Source organism: Macaca nemestrina, chromosome 19, assembly GCF_043159975.1.
Source record: "Macaca nemestrina isolate mMacNem1 chromosome 19, mMacNem.hap1, whole genome shotgun sequence".
NCBI lineage: Eukaryota > Metazoa > Chordata > Mammalia > Primates > Cercopithecidae > Macaca > Macaca nemestrina.
Window position 1 is genome coordinate 65,756,324 of NC_092143.1, and position 19,390 is coordinate 65,775,713.

General features: G+C 39.6%; 1 protein-coding gene across 2 annotated transcripts in view; it reads right to left on the reverse strand.

Moving 5' to 3' along the window:
- Positions 1–799: 799 nt before the first annotated feature.
- LOC105465333 (proteasome 20S subunit alpha 8) overlaps positions 800–19,390 on the reverse strand; it is a 57,691-nt gene continuing 39,100 nt past the window's right edge. For both annotated transcript variants that reach the window (XM_071085521.1, XM_011713745.3), the window contains exons 5-7: positions 15,180–15,299; positions 15,001–15,063; positions 800–1,788 (exon numbers count right to left, since the gene is read on the reverse strand). In XM_071085521.1, the coding sequence (XP_070941622.1) occupies positions 1,696–1,788; positions 15,001–15,063; positions 15,180–15,299 (276 nt within the window). In that variant the 3' untranslated portion in view covers positions 800–1,695. The remainder of the gene's footprint in view (positions 1,789–15,000; positions 15,064–15,179; positions 15,300–19,390) is intronic.

Genomic DNA, 19,390 nt, shown 5'->3' on the forward strand with positions numbered 1-19,390 from the left:
GAGATCAGCGGCAGCAGTAACAATTCTTATAGGAGGTCAGGCACGGTGACTCACATCTGTAATCCCAGCACTTTGGGAGGCCGAGGTGGGTGGATCACCTGAGGCCAGGAGTTCAAGACCAGCCTGGCCAACATGGCAAAATCCCCGTCTCTACTAAAAATACAAAAATTAGCTGGTCGTGATAGCACATGCCTGTAGTTCCAGCTGCTTAAGAGGCTGAGGCAGGAGAATCACTTGAACCCAAGAGGCGGAGGTTGCAGAGAACCGAGATTGCGCCACTGACTCCAGTCTGGGTGACAGAGCGAGACTTGTCTCAAACAAACAAACAACCAACCAACCAAACAAACAAAATTCTCATCGGAGTGTGAACCCTGTTGTGAACTGCAAGTGCGAGGGATTGCGGGCTCCTTATGAGAACCTGATGATCTAAGGTGGAACAGTTTCATCCCCAAACCAACCCCAACCCACCCGGGGTTTTGCCATGTTGGCCAGGCTGGTTCTGAACTCCTGGCCTCCGGTGATACGCCAGCCTCAGCCTCCCAAAGTGCTGGGATTACAGGTATAAGCCACCACGCCTGGCCTTCCCCTACTATTTTCATTCCTCTGCAAAATCTCAACCTCTTTCCTTGTTTTCAAAAAAGAACGTTAAGACCGGGTGCAGTGGCTCAGCCTGTAATCCCAGCACTTTGGGTGATGGAGGTAGGAGGATTGCTTGAAGCCAGGAGTTTGAGACCAGCCTGGGCAACATAGTGAGACCTCACCTCTGAAATAAATAAACAATTAATTAAAACAATAGAAAGAATATTTACTAGCCTTTATTTTCAAAAATATAAACTCACTATAAGAATTAAGCACATTCCTTTTGTGGACCATTTGGATTAAATCCTCTGTGGGCAGAGATCACTTTTTATATTTTTCTTGTTCCCCCAATAAGCCTACCACAATACCAATACTCAGATATTTCATGGAACATGTAACAAACCAAACACACTGGACATACTTGAGATAAAATAAAAATCTAAACTAAAAGTTACATGTATTAATTTATTTCCTTATTTTCATGTAGCATCCTGTTAAGATGCCCTTAGAAGCTCTTCTCATACTTTAATTGCATGTTTGAATTCGGCCTACATTTGTTCCATGAACAAAACAGTATATTGCAACTTGTAAAATGAAAAAGGTAAAATAAAAATAATGAAATATTGTAAAATGAAGAAGGCTCTGACAAAATTTTAAGAACTCATCAGTTCTTAAATAAGGATGCTTTTGTCATTCTTTGAGAAATGCAACTCCATATTATATTTAGTTTATTTGGAATAGCTATGTCCTTAACTGATAGTCAATACTCAAACATCACCAAATTATTAAATTTTTTAATTAAAAATTTTTAAAAATTATATTTGCATATATGAAGATAAGTAAGACACTGGACAAATTATAGAGTCTCAGGCTTATGTGGAATTATGACTGCTCTCAACAATTACTGAAATTCCCTTTCAAAGCAAATCTTCACATAAACCTATGTTTGACTATGTAGTAGAATGAAGACAGCCACCGATCTGGCATTTTCAAAACATCACACGAGTACTACATGTAATGCTTCAAAGTAACTGTTTTCCTCTAAAATTTCACTAAACAACCTCAGGCAGTAAAATAAAACAAAACATTAAGAGTTCCCAGTGGTCATCCTAAGAATTAGACAGATTTCTTTGATTTTTTCTTCTCTGCTTCTTCCTTTTCCTTTTCTATTTCAGTTACGTATAATTCAACTTCTTTTGCACTAAACATCTGAAAAGAGAAAAAAATTTAAAGATCAAATGTCAATTATACAAATAATATCTAAATATTTACAATATGAAGAATTCCAATATTTAATAAATTTATATTTTCTATGTATAACTTTATATTTTGTAACTTCAAATATACAATGAAGCATTTTAAAAGTCTAAGAGCAATAACAATTACGGGCAAAGCCAGATCTCTGACATTTCTACTATCACTGTGCTAAAAAAGAAAGTGGGGCAAAAAGCGATACTGCATTATATTCCTATATGTGCATGTAGCTCCAAAAACATTTTAATGCGAGGCTTAATTTTATTCATGAACAAAGACTCATTTAACTCTCCAAACCGCACCCTACTGTGTGATTCTCTGATAGGGTTTAATGATTTGATCAGTTTATAGAATAGCCAAATGAGATGGGAAAAGATAATTTATGCTACTTTATGTCCTGTAAGTAGAAAGCAAAAAAGGTTTTATTTTTGTAAGAATTTGCAGTGTAGTTTGATTTTCTGTTGTACTGTTCACAAGTAGATCCAAGGTTACATGCTTGTGGCTATAAGACAGCAATTATTGGCCAGGCCTGGTGGCTTATGCCTGTAATCCCAGCACTTTGGGAGGCCAAGTTGGGCAGATCACTTGAGGTCAGGGGTTCGACACCAGGTTGCCAATTTCTTTTTTTTTTTTTTTTTTTTTTTTTGAGACGGAGTCTCGCTGTGTCGCCCAGGCTGGAGTGCAGTGGCCGGATCTCAGCTCACTGCAAGCTCTGCCTCCCGGGTTTTTACGCCATTCTCCTGCCTCAGCCTCCCGAGTAGCCAGGACTACAGGCGCCCGCCACCTCGCCCGGCTAGTTTTTTGTATTTTTTAGTAGAGACGGGGTTTCACCGTGTTAGCCAGGATGGTCTCGAACTCCTGACCTCGTGATCCGCCTGTCTCGGCCTCCCAAAGTGCTGGGATTACAGGCTTGAGCCACTGCGCCCGGCCAGGTTGCCAATTTCTTTGTCTTTTTTTTTTTCAGACAGGGTCTCTCCCTGTCGCCCAGGCTGGACTGCAGTGATGTGATTGCAACCTCTGCCTATCGGGTTCAAGCGATTCTCCCACCTCAGTCTCCTGAGTAGCTGGGAGTACAGGTGTGTGTCACCACTCTTGGCTAATTTTTGTATTTTTAGTAGATAGATTTGCATTTTCAGTACAGACGGGGTTTTGCCATGTTGACCAGGCTGGTCTTGAACTCCTGACCTCAAATGATCTGCCCGCCTCAGCCTCCCAAAGTGCTGGGATTATAGGCCTGAGCCACCACGCCTGGCCAAGACAGCAATTATTAACTTCAGTGAATACAAAAATCTAAATGTAATGATCTTAATACCAAAAAGAGGTATCTATTAAATTGATAAATGATCAACTTCATGGAAAGGCAAGTTTTCAAAGATGTTGGAGATGTGAAGGATTTTAGTAATTAGTCCATCACTAGAATTTATATATAAGAAAATGTAGATTCCCAAAGCTGAATTATATTTGACCAAAGATTAAAGAAGGATTAAAGATTAGGTCTCTGATTCTTATTTCAACTCCAGAACTCTTTCCATCTCACCTATAAAGATGTGTGTCAGAAAATCTGTATTTGTCAATAATCTACATAAAATATGTTAATTGAACGTTTTATGAAATGAACGTTTATGAAATGAATTTACCCATCAAGCAATTACTGGGAGTTCCATGGGTTCTGAAAGTAAAGTGGAAGAATATAATTCTTACCTGCTATTAAGGAGTTCACAGTTTAGTGGAAAAAAACTGGCATATAAATAGATCATTACAATAAAAACCTGAATAAAGTGGTGTGGTATTACTTGGGGAAGAAATAATTTCCTCCTTTGAAAAAGCATCTTTCATTTTATTTTTCCTTTTTGAGACAGGGTCTTGCTCTGTTGCCTGATGCTGAAGTACAGCGGCATGATCACAGCTCACTGCAACCTCTGCCGCCCGGGCTCAAGCGATCCTACCGCCTCAGCAGCTGGAGTAGCTGGGGCTACAGGTGTGAACCACCACGCCTGGCTAACTTTTGTATTTTTCATAGAGACAGGGTTTCGCCATGTTGCCCAGGCTGGTCTCAAACTCCTGGGCTCAATCAATTTGCCTGTCTCGGCCTCCCAAAGTGCTGGGATTACAGGCACGAGCCACTGCACCTAGCCTGAAAAAGCCTTTTCAAAAAATTATTTTTCATTTTTTGAGTATATAGTAGGTATATATATTATGGGGTACATGAGATATTTTGATACAGGCATGCGATGCATAATAACCACATCATGGAGAATGGGGTATCTATCCCCTCAAGCATTTATCCTTTGTGTTACAAACAATCTGATTATACTCTTTTAGTTATCTTCAAATGTACAATTAAATTGTTATTGACTATAGTTACCCTGTTGTGCTATCAAATACTAGGTCTTATAAATTCTATTTTTTTGTACCTATTAACCATCCCCACCTGCCCCTGCCCTCCACTACCCTTTCCAGCCTCTAGTAACCATCCTTCTACTCTGTATCTCCATGAGTTCAATTGTTTTGATTTTTAGATTCCACAAATGAGTGAAAACATGCAATGTCTTTCTGTGCCTGCCTTATTTAACATAATGATCTCCACTTCCATCCATGTTATTGCAAATGACAGGATCTCATTATTTTTTTGTGGCAGAACAGTACTTCATTGTGTATAAGTACCACATTGTCTTCATACGTTCATCTGTTGATGGACCCTAAGGTTGCTTCCAAATCTTGGCTATTGTGAACAGTTCTGCAATTAGCATGGGAGTGCAGCTATTTCTTCAATATACCGATTTCCTTTCTTTTGGGTATATACCCAGTAGTGGATTGCTGGACCACATGGTACTTTTATTTTATGTTTTTTGAGGAATCTCCAAACTATTATTCTTCATAGTGGTTGTGCTAATTTACATTCCCACCAACAGTGTATGAGGGATCCCTTTTCTCCACATCCTTGCCAGCATTTGCTATAGCTTGTCTATTAGATATAAGCCATTTTAACTGGGGTGAGATGATATTTTATTGTAGTTTTGATTTGCATTTCTCTGATGATCAATGATGTTTATCACCTTTTTTTTTTTTGGAGATGGGGTCTTGCTCTGTTGCCCAGGATGGAGTACAGTGACACAACTGTGGCTCACTGCAGCCTCGACCTCCCAGGTTCAAGTGATCCTCCCACCTCAGCGTCCCAAGTAGCTGTGAGCACAGGAGCACGCCACCACACCAGGCTAATTTTTAAATTATTATATTTATAGAGACAAGGTCTCATTGTGTTGTCCAGGCTGGTCTGAAACTCCTAGGCTCAAGGGATCCTCCTGCCTTGGCCTCCCAAAGTGCTGGGATTACAAGCAAGAGCTCAGCCCAAGGACCTTTTTATATGCCTGTTTGCCATTTGCATGTCTTCTTTTGAGAAAAGTCTATTCAAATCCTTTGCCCATTTTTTGATCAGATTATTGTTTTTTCTCTTATAGAGTTGTTTGAGCTCTTTATACATTCTGGTTATTAAAGCCTTGTCAGAGGGTAAATTTGCAAATATTTTCTCCCATTCTGTGGGCTATCACCTCACTTTGTTGATTGTTTGCTTTGCTGTGCAGAAGTTCTTTAACTTGATGTGATCCTATTTGTCCATTTTTGCTTTGGTTGCTTGTGTTTGTAGGGTACTACCCAAGAATTTTTTGCCCAGACCAACGTCCTGGGGATTTTCTCCAATGTTTTCTTGTAGTGGTTTTATAGATTGAGGTCACAGGCTTAAGTCTTTAATCCATTCTTATTTGATTTTTGTATATGGTGAGAGATAGGGGTCTAGTTTCATTCTTCTGCATATAGATATCCAGTTTTCCCAGCACCCTTTATTGAAGAGACTTTTTCCCAGTGTATGTTCTTAGCACCTCTGTCGAAAATGAGTTCACTATAGATACGTAGATTTGCTTCTGGGATCTCTATTTTGTTTAATTAATCTATGTGTCTGTCTTTATGCCAGAACCATGCTGTTCTGGATACCATAGCTCTGTAGCATAATTTGAAGTCAGGCAATATGATTTCTTCAGTTTTGTGCTTTTTGCTTAGGGCAGCTTTGAGCTTTGGCTCTTCTGGGTCTTTTGAGGTTCTATATAGATTTTATTTTATTTTTTATATTTCTGTGAAAAATATCATTGGTATTTTGGTAGGGATTGCATTGAATCTGTAGATTACTTTGGGTAGTATGGACATTTTAAAAACATTGATTCTTTCAATCCATGAACATGGAACACCTATTTTTTTTTTTTTGGTGTCCTTTCTTTTTTGATGTGTGTACTTATAGCTATAAACCTCCTTCTTAGTAATGGTTTCACTGTATTCCATATGTTTTGATACGTTAGGTTTTCATTATCATTTGTTTCAAGAAAATGTTCAATTTTCTTCTTAATTTCTTCATTGACTCACTGGTCATTCAGGAGCATATTGTTTAATTTCCATGTATTTGTATAGTTTCCAAAATTCCTCTAGTTATTGATTTCTAGTTTTTTTTCCCCACTGTGGTCAGAGAAGATGCTTGATATTATTTCAGTTTTTTAAATATTTTAAGGCTTATTTTGTGACCTAAATATGGTCTGTCCTTGAAAATGATCCATGTGCTGAGGAGAAGAATGCATATTCTGCAGCTGTTGGATGAAATGCTCTGTGAGTATCTATTAGATACATTTGGTCTACAGTGCGGTTTAAGGCTGATGTTTCTGTGCTGATTTTCTGTCTGGAAGATCTGTTCAATGCTGAAAATGGGGTGTTGAAGTCTCTAGCTATTATTGTATTGGAATCTATCTGTCTTTTTAGCTCTAATAATGTTTACTTTATGTATCTAGGTTCTACAGTGTTGGGTGCACATATATTTAAGACTGTTATATCTTCTTGCTGAACTGACCCCTTTATCATTATATAGTGACCTTCTTTGTCTCTTCTTATAGTTTTTGTCTTGAAATCTATTTTTTCTGATATAAGTATAGCGACTCTGACTCTTTTTTGGTTTCCATTGGCATGAAATATCTTTTTCCATCTCTTTATTTTCAGTCTATGGTTATCTTTATAGGTGAAGTATGTTTTTCATAGTCAACAGATCATTGGGTCTTTTTTTTTTTTTAAATCCATTCAGTCGTTCTATATCTTTTGATTGGAGAGTTTAGTTCACTTACATTCAATGTTATTATTGATAAATAAGGACTTATCCTCCTGCCTCAGTCTCCCAAAATGCTGGCATTCCAGGTGTGAGCCACTGCTCAGATCTCACTTTTTTTGAAGCAGCATCTTACTCTGTTGCCCAGGCCAGAGTGCAGTGGTGTGATCTCAGCTCACTGTGACCTCTGCCACCCTAGCTCAAGCGATTCTCCTGCCTCAGCTCCCTGAGTAGCTGGGACTACAGGTGCACACCACCACACCCAACTAATTTTTTGTATTTTTAGTAGAGATGGGTTTTTACCACATTGGCCAGGCTAATCTCAAACTGCTGACCTCAGGTGATCTGCCTGCCTTGGCCTCCCAAAGTGGGATTACAGGCATGAACCACCCTGCCCAGCCTGGTCCATCTTTTCATGGAAGAATCCTGGCATCAAATGAGATAATGTTTAAAGTTCTACCTTTCTACTGATTCCTGGCCCCAAGTAGGTGTTTATATCCAACTTCCTAGGCTAGGGAAGACAAGTATCCTTCTCCAGGGCAGTTTAGTTCAAATGTTTACCTCTGGCTTTCAGTGTACTTTTCATTTTTGGTCCCTGGGGATTTTCTTTTAGTTCTTGCAGAAGCTCAGTTATGTCTTTAAAGAACTAGTTATATTTCATCTAGGATTGTCCTGGTGTTTTACAGCAGAAGAGTTTTTATATTACCTAATCCAGCATAATGCCAGAAACTGAAGTTGTAGAAGTCTACTTATATACCTTAAGTCAAATTATTTCCTGTCAAAGTGTTAAAATTTCAGCTCATAGTCAGTGATTTAAGAAGTACATTTGTAAAATTAAGAGATTTCATGCTTTTCATATTTAGTAAATACTATTTACTTCTTAGTAACTTAGATACAACTGGAATTGCCAAGGACAGGTCAGAGAATAACTAGGAAACCAGTCCACCGCTAAAATCAGCTTAAGAAGAAGGATCAAAAAATAAAGGTTTATACTACTCAGTACATTTCTTATATCTTATGTGTTTTTCTAATTTAATAATACAGTACTCATCATAACCATATGTGGAAAGGCTATTAATCCACAGATAAGAAAACAGAAACAGAGAAGTAATTTGTTTATACTGGGAAATGGTAGAGCTAGAATTTGAACTAGGGTAGCTCTAGAGCCTCACTTTTTTTTTTTTTTTTTTTTTTTGTGACAGAGTCTCACTGTGTTGCCCAGGCTGGAGTGCAGTGGCGTGATCTTGGCTCACTGCAACTTCTGCCTCCCAGGTTCAAGTGATTCTCCTGCCTCAGCCTCCCAAGTAGCTGGGACTACAGGTGCCCGCCAACACACTCAGCTAATTTGTGTGTGTGTGTGTGTATTTTTAGCAGAGATGGGGTTTCACTATGTTGGTCAGGCTGATCTTGAACTCCTGACCTCGAGATCCACCCACATCAGTGTCCCAAAGTGCTGGGCTTATAGGCATGAGCCACCATGCCCAGCCAGAGCTCCACTTTTGATCACTTCACTGAACTGTATCCCACACAAAGATTTATCAAAATTGAGAATGCAATAGGATTTATAATATTTTCATGTGGAATCTATCAAAGTTATTCAAGATCCACAAATTAAAACTCTGTAAAGAAACATAATTGAGACGATTTCTATGTATGTCGAAATTTGGAAAAATTGGTTTAAAACCAGATGCAAGTCTATTTTAAAATAATTTTCAGTTAAGCAATTTCAGACTCTGAAGACATTGAAAAACTTCCTAGAGAATACATTATGGTTGATTACCCAAACATCCATTCTATACCATTGCTTAGCATTTAGCCAACCAGCAAACAGAATCTTCTGGAGACTGTTCTGAGGATGTCTTCAGTCTTCCAATCAGATTAAAGGCAGGGACTTACATTCCAAAGTTAGGGAAGTTCTCCCTCTCCCATAAGAGATTAACAGGAAAATAAATCATTCTGATTGCCTCTGGTGGTCATGAGAGGAATCAACCTTAGTAGAACAAACTAACTTTAGGATGAAGCCAATATTGAAAATTGCAGAGTGGAGGGACAGGACAAATCTAGATCCAAGAGGACATCATCGTGTTGTTAAACACACTATGTCTGGAGCAGGTGTATACTTTCATCTGTGAAATAAAACGATTTCTTGTTGTTTAAGTCACTATGAGTTGGAGTTTTTTTGTTTTGTTTTAACTTGTAGACAAAAGCGTTTGTTCTAACACATTAACCTCTGCTTACTTTAATTTGTCCTCAGGTCAATGGGAACTAATTTTTTTCCAATGAGAATTTTCAATTTTCAGTAGAAACTATTTTCAAATGTCTGCCTAAAACAACTTTTTATTTATTTATTTATTTATTTTATTTAGATGGAGTTTTGCTCTTGTTGCCCAGGCTGGAGTGCAATGGCACGATCTCGGCTCACTGCAACATCTGTCTCCTGGTTCAAGCAATTCTCTTGCCTCAGCCTCCTGAATAGCTGAAATTACAGGCACCCACGACCACGCCCGGCTAATGTTTAGTATTTTTAGTAGAGATAGGGTTTTACCATGATGGCCAGGCTGGTCTCGAACTCCTGACCTCAGGTGATCCACCCGCCTCGGACCCCCAAAGTACTGGGATTACAGGCATGAGCCACTGTGCCCGGCCGCCAAAAACAACTTCTAACAGATTTTCGAAAACCAGGTGAGAAGGAATAGAGGAAGGAGAAAGTGCTTAATATTACTACTGACAAACTCACTTCTCTTCATATTTTGGTGGCCTAACATTACAGTGAAAGGTAAATTTTTTGTTTAATAGTTGTAGAAAATGACAAGCTTTACATAACATTCTTTACATTCTTTAAAAATTTTAATCTAAGGTAAAAAGACACAGTAGCTGCTTTAAGCCAGAATAAATGACTAAAACTGACTACACATTGATATTCTCTGTTTATGAATACACATACAGGCATACCTTGGAAAAATTGTGGGTTTGGTTCGGGACCACAGCAGTAAGGCAAATATTGAGTCACATGAATGTTTTGGTTTCCCAGTGCATATTAAAGTTATGTTTACACTATACCGTAGTCTATTAAGTGTGCAATAGCATTATGTCCAAAAAAATCAACATATCTTAATTTAAAAATACTTTATTGCTAAAAAATGCTAACAATCATGTAAGGCTCCAGCAAGTAGTAATCTTTTCGCTGGTGGGGTCTTGTCTTGATGATGATGGTGCTGACTCATCAAGGTAGTTAGTGGTTGCTGAAGGTTGAAGTGGCTGTGGCAATTTCCTAAAATAAGACAACAATGAAGTTTGCCACATCGATAGGCTCTTCCTTTCACAAAAAATTTCTTTGTAGCATGAGATGCTGTTTGACAGCATTTTACTCACAACTGAACTTTTCAAAACTGGAGTCAATCTTCTCAAACCAAGTCACTGCTTTAGCAACTGAGTTTATATAATACTCTAAATTTTTTGTTGTTATTTCAACAATGTTTATAGCATCATAACCAGGAGTAGATTTCATCCAAGAAACCACATTCTTTTCTCATCTTTAAGAAGCAACTTATCATCTGTTTTATCACGAGATTGCACCAATTCAGTTGCATATTCAGGCTCCACTTCTAATTTTAGTTCTCTAGCTATTTGTACCACATCTGCAGTGACTTCCTCCACTAAAGTCTTGAACTCCTGAAAGTCATCCATAAGGGTTGGAATCAACTTATTCTAAACTCCTGTTAATGTTGATATTTTTGTTTTTTTAATTTTTTTTTTTTGGTTTGTTTTAGTTTTTTTTTTCTTGCTCTGTCACCCAGGCTGGAGTACAATGGTACAATCTTGGCTCACTGCAAACTCTGCCTCCAGGGTTCAAGCGATTATCCTGCCTTAGCCTCCTGAGTAGCTGAGATTACAGATGCCCACTACCATGACTGGCTAATTTTTGTATTTCTAGTAGAGATAGGGTTTCACCATGTTGGTCAGGCTGGTCTTGAACTCCTGACCTCAAGCAATCCACCCACCTCAGTCTCCCAAAGTGCTGGGATTACAGGCATGAGCCACTGTGCCGGGACTTTTTTTGTTGTTGTTTTTTTGAGACAGAGTCTCACTCTGTCAGCCAGGCTGAAGTGCAGTGGCACGATCTTGGCTCACTGCAACCACCACCTCCTGAGTTCAAGCAGTTCTCCTGCCTCAGTCTCCTGTGTAGCTGGGATTACAGATTCCCCCCACGACATAGCTAATTTTTGTATTTGTGGTAGAGATGAGGTTTCATCATGTTGGCCAGGCTGGTCTTGAACTCCTGATCTCAAGTGATCTGCCCGCCTCAGCCTCCCAAAGTGCTGGGATTACAGGCATCAGCTACTGTGCCCAGCCAATGTTGGTAGAGACACAGTCTAACTATGTTGCCTGGGCTGATCTCAAACCTCTAGCCTCTAGCAATCCTTCTGCCTTGGCCTCCCAAAGTGTTGAGATTACACGTGTGAGCCACTATGCCTGGCCATATTCCTTAAATAATAAGACTTGAAAGTCAAAATTATTCCTTGATCCACATGCTGCAGAAAGGATGTGTTTGTAGGCACTAAAACATTAATTTCCTTGTACATGTTCATCAGAGCTACTGGGTGACTAGGTGGACTGTGAATAAGCAGTAACATTTTGAAAGGAATCTTTTTTTTGAGTGTTAGGTCTCAATAGTGGGCTTAAAATATTCAGTATACTATGCTGTAAATAGATGTGCTGCCGTCCATTGATTGTAAATGAGCACTGGCTTCCACTTAAAGTTACCAGCTGCATTATCCCTTAACAAGACAGTCTGTCCCGTGAAGCCAGGCAGTGAGGTGATTTCTCCTCTCTAGCTATCAAAGATGGTGTCTTCTTCCAGCAGAAAGGTGTTTCATCTACATTGAAAATCTGTTGTTTAGTATAACCACCTTCACTGAAGATAAATGTCTTAGCTAGATCTTCTGGATAACTTGCTGTAGCTTCTCCATCAGTACTTGCTGCTTCACCTTGCACGTTTATGTTATGAAGGTGGCTTCTTTCATTAAACCTCATGAACCAGCCTCTGTTAGCTCCAACCTACCAACCTCTGTTAGCTCCAACCTTTTCTTCTGCAGCTTCCTCACCCCTCTCAGCTTTGATAGAATTGAAGAAAGTTAGGACTTTGCTCTGGATTAGGCTTTGGCTTAGAGAAATGTTGCGGCTGGTCTGATCTTCAGCCAGGCCACTAAAACCTCCATATCAGTAACAAGGCTGGTTTGTTTTTTTTTTAAGATGGAGTCTCACTCTGTTGCCCAGGCTGGAGTGCAGTGGTGCTATCTCAGCTCACTGCAACCTCTGCCTCCCAGGTTCAAGCGATTCTTCTGCCTCAGCCGGCAGAGTAGCTGGGATTACAGGTGCGTGCCACTACACATGGTTAAATTTTGTATTTTTAGTAGAGACAGGTTTTGCCATGTTGGCCAGGTGCGTGCCACCACGCCTGGCCTGGTTGTTTCAGTTTCTTATCATTCATGTGTTCACTTGCAGTAGCACTTTAAATTTTCTTTAAGTACTTTTAATTTTCTTAAGTACTTTTCATTTGCATTCACAATTTGAATAAGTTGCACAAGAGGCCTAGCTTTCTACCTGTCTTGGCTTTCGACATGCCTTCCTCACTAAGCTTAACAAGTCTAGTTTTTTAATTTAAAACTCATATGACAGACATGAGACTCTTCCTTTCACTTGAACACTTAGAGGCCCTTATAGGGTTATTAACTGGTCTATTTTCAACATTGTTGTGCCTCAGTTAATAGGAGGGCTGAGGAGAGGGAGAGACACGGGCAAATGGCTGGTCAGTGGAGCAGTCAGAACACATGCAACATTTATTCATTAAGCTCACTCACTGTTTTACATGGGTGCAGTTCCTGGTACCCCAAAACAATTAGCACAGTAATATCAAAGATCACTGATCATGGATCACCATTACATAAAAATTACATTGTTACTATATTATATATATAATAGTAATAATTAAAAAGTCTGAAATATTCTGAGAATTACCAAAAACATGACAGAGACAAAAAGTAAGCACACGCTGTTAGACAAATGGCATTGGTAGACTTGTTCAACACAGGGTTGCCACAAACCTCCAATCTGTAAAACACCATTTAATGAGCACCTACTATAAAGGATACTACTATCTCACACCATTTCATTTACTTATGGCAACAGCCCTTTGATGAAGTTATCATTAGACTCATGTTATAGGGAAGAAAACTGAAAGCTGAAGATCAGAGCAACTTGCTCAAGGTCATATTGTTAAACAAATGTATCTGCTGGAACTTAATCCTAGTCTACCAACTCCAAAGCATGTGTTCTGTTCCCTACACAGCCTATCCTAAAGTATCATGTGGAAGACAGTATAACGCTGCTGTCAGTAAGCATACCATTCTACCACTGATAAGCAAAAATACGTGTATAACTCTGTGTGTGTGTGTGTGTGTGAATGTCTATGTGTACACGCACAGGTATATTATGGAGCGGAACAGGCAAACTCTGGCCTCAGTGGTTTCTGTACCCCTATGGTGTTGCTGCATTGTCCCTGGGCTCTTAGCAGCACAGGTGACAGAAACCTGGATAAAACCCATTTCCACACTCTGTGCTCAGCACCCTGTGATTTATGTGGGGCTCTGCAGGGGCATGCTCCACCATCCTATCCCCATTTCTCTTATTTATTGAAACTTTGTTGCTGTCTTATCCTCATATCCCATCTGTTAGCTGAATAATAAAAGGTAGGAAATTGATGTCAAAGCAACCATGATGACAAAAACAAAAACAGAAACAGACAAAAAACTCACTGCTCCAGATGGTACTAATTTTAATACTACTTGAAATATTTTCCTTAAAACCAAAGAAAAGATACATGTAAAACAATCTTTAAAAAAAAATTTTTTTTGAGATGGAATCTTGGTCTGTTGCCCAGATCACTGGCATAATCTCGGCTCACTGCAACTTCTGCCTTCTGGGTTCAAGTGATTTTCCTGCCTCAGCCTCCCAAGCAGCTGGGATTACAGGCGTCTGTCACCAAACCCAGCTAATTTTTTTGCATTTTTAGTAGAGACGGGGTTTCACCGTGTTTGTCAGGTTAGTTTTGAACTCCTGACCTCACGTGATCCATCCGCCTCAGCCTCCCAAAGTGCTGGGATTACAGGTGTGAGCCACCGTGTCCGGCAACAATCTTTTTTTTAAATTTAATTATTATTATTATTATTTTTTTCTATAGAGACGGGGGTCTTGTTATGTTGCCAAGGCTGGTCTTGAACTCCTGACTTCACGTGATCCTCCCACCTCAGTCTCCCAAGTAGCTGGGATTACAGGCATACACTGCCATGTTTGAGTATAAAACAATCCTTTAAGTACATTTCTAATATAGTTTCCCAAATTTTGAATGCTTTTGTACAATCTCAGCTAAAGAGAGCTAGCTGGCAAACTATATTGCATGGTTGGTTCTACCTAATGAACAATAGTGAACTACATTTCAAATGCTCTTTAGCCAGTGGGTCCTCTATCACAATATCCTGAATATTTTATTTTGTAGTCCAGCAGTTTTCACCCACAATGGCTGACAGACATTATATATACAATAACATTAGACTTGGCACAAAGAAATATGGAAAGGTTATCATGCTAGGTATTAAACTTTAAGTCTCACAAGACGCTCAAGGCACTTTCAAATGTAAAGTAATGGGAATACATAAAAATCAGTAGACAGGACGAGTGCGGTGGCTCACACTTGTAATCCCAGCACTTTGGGAGGCCAAGGCGTGCTGATCACTTGATTCTAGGAGTTAGAGACCGGCCTGGGCAACATGGTGAAACCCTGTCTCTATTAAAAAAAAAAAAACACAGAAAAAACAAACAAACAAAAAACCAGTAGACAGTCAGAAATGAGTGGAGGTTATTTGACATTAATGAAGGAAAACATTATATCGGAAGCCTAGAGGCCAACAACCTTTTAACTTTTGTCAAAATACTTTATACTACAGATACTTTTTCCTCTTTGGTTAATGACTTACCTTCAAAGGTTGATTTCTTCTTATTATAGCAAGTTCAATGTTTTTTCCACCAGACTGTACAACCTAATGTAGAACAAGTATGCTATTAGAATTATTTCAGCAAATTTTGTGTTTAATAAACAAAAATGGATGAGAAAAAAATTCATGATTTCCTGAATATGCTTTATTAGATCACTTACTTCTAGCAAAGCTTTTATTGCTAACTTGATAGCTTCATTGTCACTTGCTATGGCATCTTCTGTGTAATTCTTTTCTAGAAATTCTCGAACAGTTTTAGCACTTCGGCCTATTGCATTTGCCTTGAAAAACAAAAGTTAATTTATAAATATCATTGCAGTATGAATGAAGTTATGGTTACTAAATTTAGAGGTTTAGAGTTTACTCCAGTATACCTTAATAAAATTACCAAATGAAAATTATAGATCTGAAAACGTAGCAAACATTTCAGTAGCTCATTTGGTTGCTATCAGAATAGTCTGTAATGGTGGCATGGTTTTTATTTTCCTTTTTTTTGTTTGTTTTAGAGATGGGATCTCACTCTGTTGCCCAGGCTGGAGTGCAGTAGTGGCATAATTATAGCTCACTGCAGCTTTGATCTTCTGGGCTGAAGTGATTTTCCTACCTGAACCTCCTGAGCAGCTGGGACTACAGGTATGCGTCACCACATTCAGCTGATTATTTTTTTGGTAGTCTTGCTATGTTGCCCAGGCTGTTCTCAAACTCCTGGCCTCAAGTGAGCCTCCTGTCTCAGCCTCCCAAAGTGTTGGGATTACAGGCGTGAGTCACAATATCTGGCCAACCTTTTCTTTTAAATATACCAATGCTTTGTCCTGGCTAATGCTTTCTATCACTATAATGTCTCCCAAATCCTTGATAACCAGAAATTATTTTATTTTATTTTATTTATTTATTTTTTTTTGAGACGGAGTCTCGCTCTGCCGCCCAGGCTGGAGTGCAGTGGCCAGATCTCGGCTCACTGCAAGCTCCACATCCCGGGTTCACGCCATTCTCCTGCCTCAGCCTCCCGAGTATCTGGGACTACAGGCGCCCGCCACCTCGCCCGGCTAGTTTTTTGTATTTTTTAGTAGAGACGGGGTTTCACCGTGTCAGCCAGGATGGTCTCGATCTCCTGACCTCATGATCCGCCCGTCTCGGCCTCCCAAAGTGCTGGGATTACAGGCTTGAGCCAACGCGCCCGGCCAGAAATTATTTTATTTACATATTTTTTGAAACAGGGTCTCACTTTGTGGCCCAGGCTGGAGTACAGTGGTATGATCACTGCTCACTGTAGCCTTGGCCTTCTGGGCTCAAGGTATCTTCCTACCTCAGACTCTCAAGTAGCTGGGACTATTGGTATGTGGCACCACACTTGGCTAATTTAAAAAATAATTTTTTTTAGAGACAGGGTCTCGCTATGTTGCCCAGGCTGGTCTCAAACTCCTGGACTCATGTGATCTTCCCAGTTTGGCCTCCCAAAGTGCTGGGATTACAGGCATGAGCCACTGTGCCTGGCTCAGAAAGGATTTTAAAAAGTAGAAACTTGAAAAGATGTGGAGAGGCAAGAAGCTATAACTTTACAACATGGTACAAAAAGAAGAAAGCAAAGAGAGGGGAAAAAACGACATCAACACGAAGAAAGCTTTTTCCCTAAGTTGGGCTGAGCATCATTTTTGTAGATTTTAGAATAAGTATAGTGGTAACCTAATTGATTCATTGTCTTCTTTGACTCTTAAGCAAGAAGGGCGTCTATTCTATTCCTCTTTTCTTTGGTCTTTACACATTTTCATCAGATGAAGGAAAAATGCAAATGGATTTTCCTGGCTGCATGGCCATAGGTAGAAGGCTGCATATAGTTTTAATTCAGCCTAAATATCCAGATTAGTACTCGTGATGATAATAATGATGATAATAAGATTTTAAATTTTATATTAACAGAACACTTATGTGTCAGGCACTTTACATGGATTATCTCATTTAACCATCACGAAAATGATTAAATAGGTACTGTTACTAACCCCAATTCTTGGATGTAGAAATGGAGGCTTGGAAAGGTTTAAATATGGTTTCTCAATATCAGCACTGTTCACATTTTGGGCCAGTTAATTCTGTTGTGAGGGCTGTCCTGTGTACTGTGGGATTTTTAGCTGGCTCCACAAACTAAATGCCAGCAGCAACTCCCACCCCAGTTGTGACAACCAAACATATCTCTTGTCAAAGACATTGTCAAATGTCTCTTAGGTGGGACAAAATCAGCTGTTTGTGAATTACTGACTCAAGTAATCTTGACTAAGATCATACAGAGAGTAAGCAGAAGAGCTAAGCTTTGAAACTGTGGTCTGAATCAACAAGCCAAGCTTTTAACTTGATACATTATGCTGCCACATGCCCCTTTCCTAGGATGATTACAGAGTAAAAGGAATAAACAGAAAGGCCTATCCTTTCACTGGCATTAAATGGGGGAATGTCTCAGTTATAACTGTTTATTATTATTATTATTATTATTATTATTATTTTCTTTTTTTGAGACAGAGTCTCGCTCTGTCACCCAGGCTGGAGTGCAATGGTGTGATCTTGGTTCACTGCAACCTCTGCCTCCTGGGCTCAGGCAATTCTCCTGCCTCAGCCTCCCAAGTAGCTGGGATTATAGATGTCTGCCACCATGCCTGGCTAATTTTTTAATTTTTAGTAGAGATGGGGTTTCACCATGTTGGCCAGGCTGGTCTCGAACTCCCGACTTCAGGTGATCTGCCTGCCTCGGCCTCCCAAAGTGCTGAGATTACAGGTGAGCCACCATGCCTGGCCAACTGTTTAGTATTATGATTATGGGAAAGAGATCTCAAAGGAGATTTTAGGACATAAATATGAAAACACACCATTTATATTACATTATATAACAATATACTATTCTGGTTAGCAAAAGATTCTTTTTACTTCATATAACTTTTTCTATGCCATTATATTTCAGATGATTAATATAAGTAGTTGTTGAAACTTCTAAATTAAATTTTGTGGCCTTGAAATTTCACCAAGATCAAAGGTAAAGCCTTCAGCCTGGCGTGACTTTGAAGTCTATTTGCTGCTAGGTTTTTTTGTTTGTTTGTTTGTTTTTTGATAACTAGTTACTACCTAGAGAGGAAGTACACAGTTAGTGGCTTCAGGTAGCGGTTTATCCAAAACTTCATTGGGCCTTTAAGGTTACCCTGCACATTTCTGGTGACTTTCCTATCCACTTTTTCCAATTCTTAATGTCAAAATTTTAAACTCTTACCCACCCGACTTGTTTTCTAAAATCTAGCCTGTTCTTGCCACACTCAGATCCCCACCCTCCCTTGCCCCATCACCCACCCCAATCCACTTCAATAATGACTCTGGTAGTTTTGCAATGCTTTTCCTACCTGCCTTCTCAGATTAATGATGATTTTCTACAGCAAAGACTATTAGCTGACAACCCTAATATCCATTCTTCCTTTGTGACAGAACTCTAGGCAATGTGACTGCTGAAAAATGTCACTTCCTAGCTTCTCTTACAAATAGGTATACACAAGTGGATGTCACTGGGTGAAGCTCCTAGGAACCTTTGCTTCCTAGAATGCAGACATATTGGCTAGAGCTCTAGCAGCCATCCTGAGAGCATGGAAAAAGACTAAGACTAAAAGAGACAAATACCAGCATCTGCCTACTTTCAGACTTCTCATGATGTGAGAAAAATCAATCCTGTGTGTTAAGAATCATCAGGTCTTTGTTGTTAGGAGACAAAAACAACCTCACTGACAGATCTCGGAAGTGCATCCTGTGACACACTGCCCCATACACCTCCAGAAACAAAAACCTTATTCCTGTGGCTACTGGAAGTGGTAATGGCAGACAGCCCTTAGCTCTTACCTCTCTTGGGAAGGTTCCCTGGTTAACAAGAGCTCCCTCAGGGAAGGTCATGTGCTCTTCCAGGGCCAGCCTACACTGACTGAGTGATGAAGAGTATCAATGTGCAGTCCTTTCACCCCAAATTAGAACAGGTCTGATGAGCCACTACAGATCCAGAGCACTCCATGGTGTCAACTGAAGCCTTTACTGCGACTACAATGCAGTCCAATGTCTCCCTCTGCCCAATCCTGATCCCTTCCCTTCAACAAATGCTTATAAAAATGGCACTTCCTAATATATATCCTAAAAGATAATAATCTTCCCATGAGGCTCTGTGACCCTAAGGAAGGACAAGGTCTCTGCTGACAAGTGCAAATCAGCTTTTCTCATCTGAAGGCTTGCTAACTTCCAGAGTAAATCTTCAGTGCGCTCTCCCACACTAAGAAAAAGAGATGGGAGGCCGGGCGCGGTGGCTCAAGCCTGTAATCCCAGCACTTTGGGAGGCCGAGACGGGCGGATCACGAGGTCA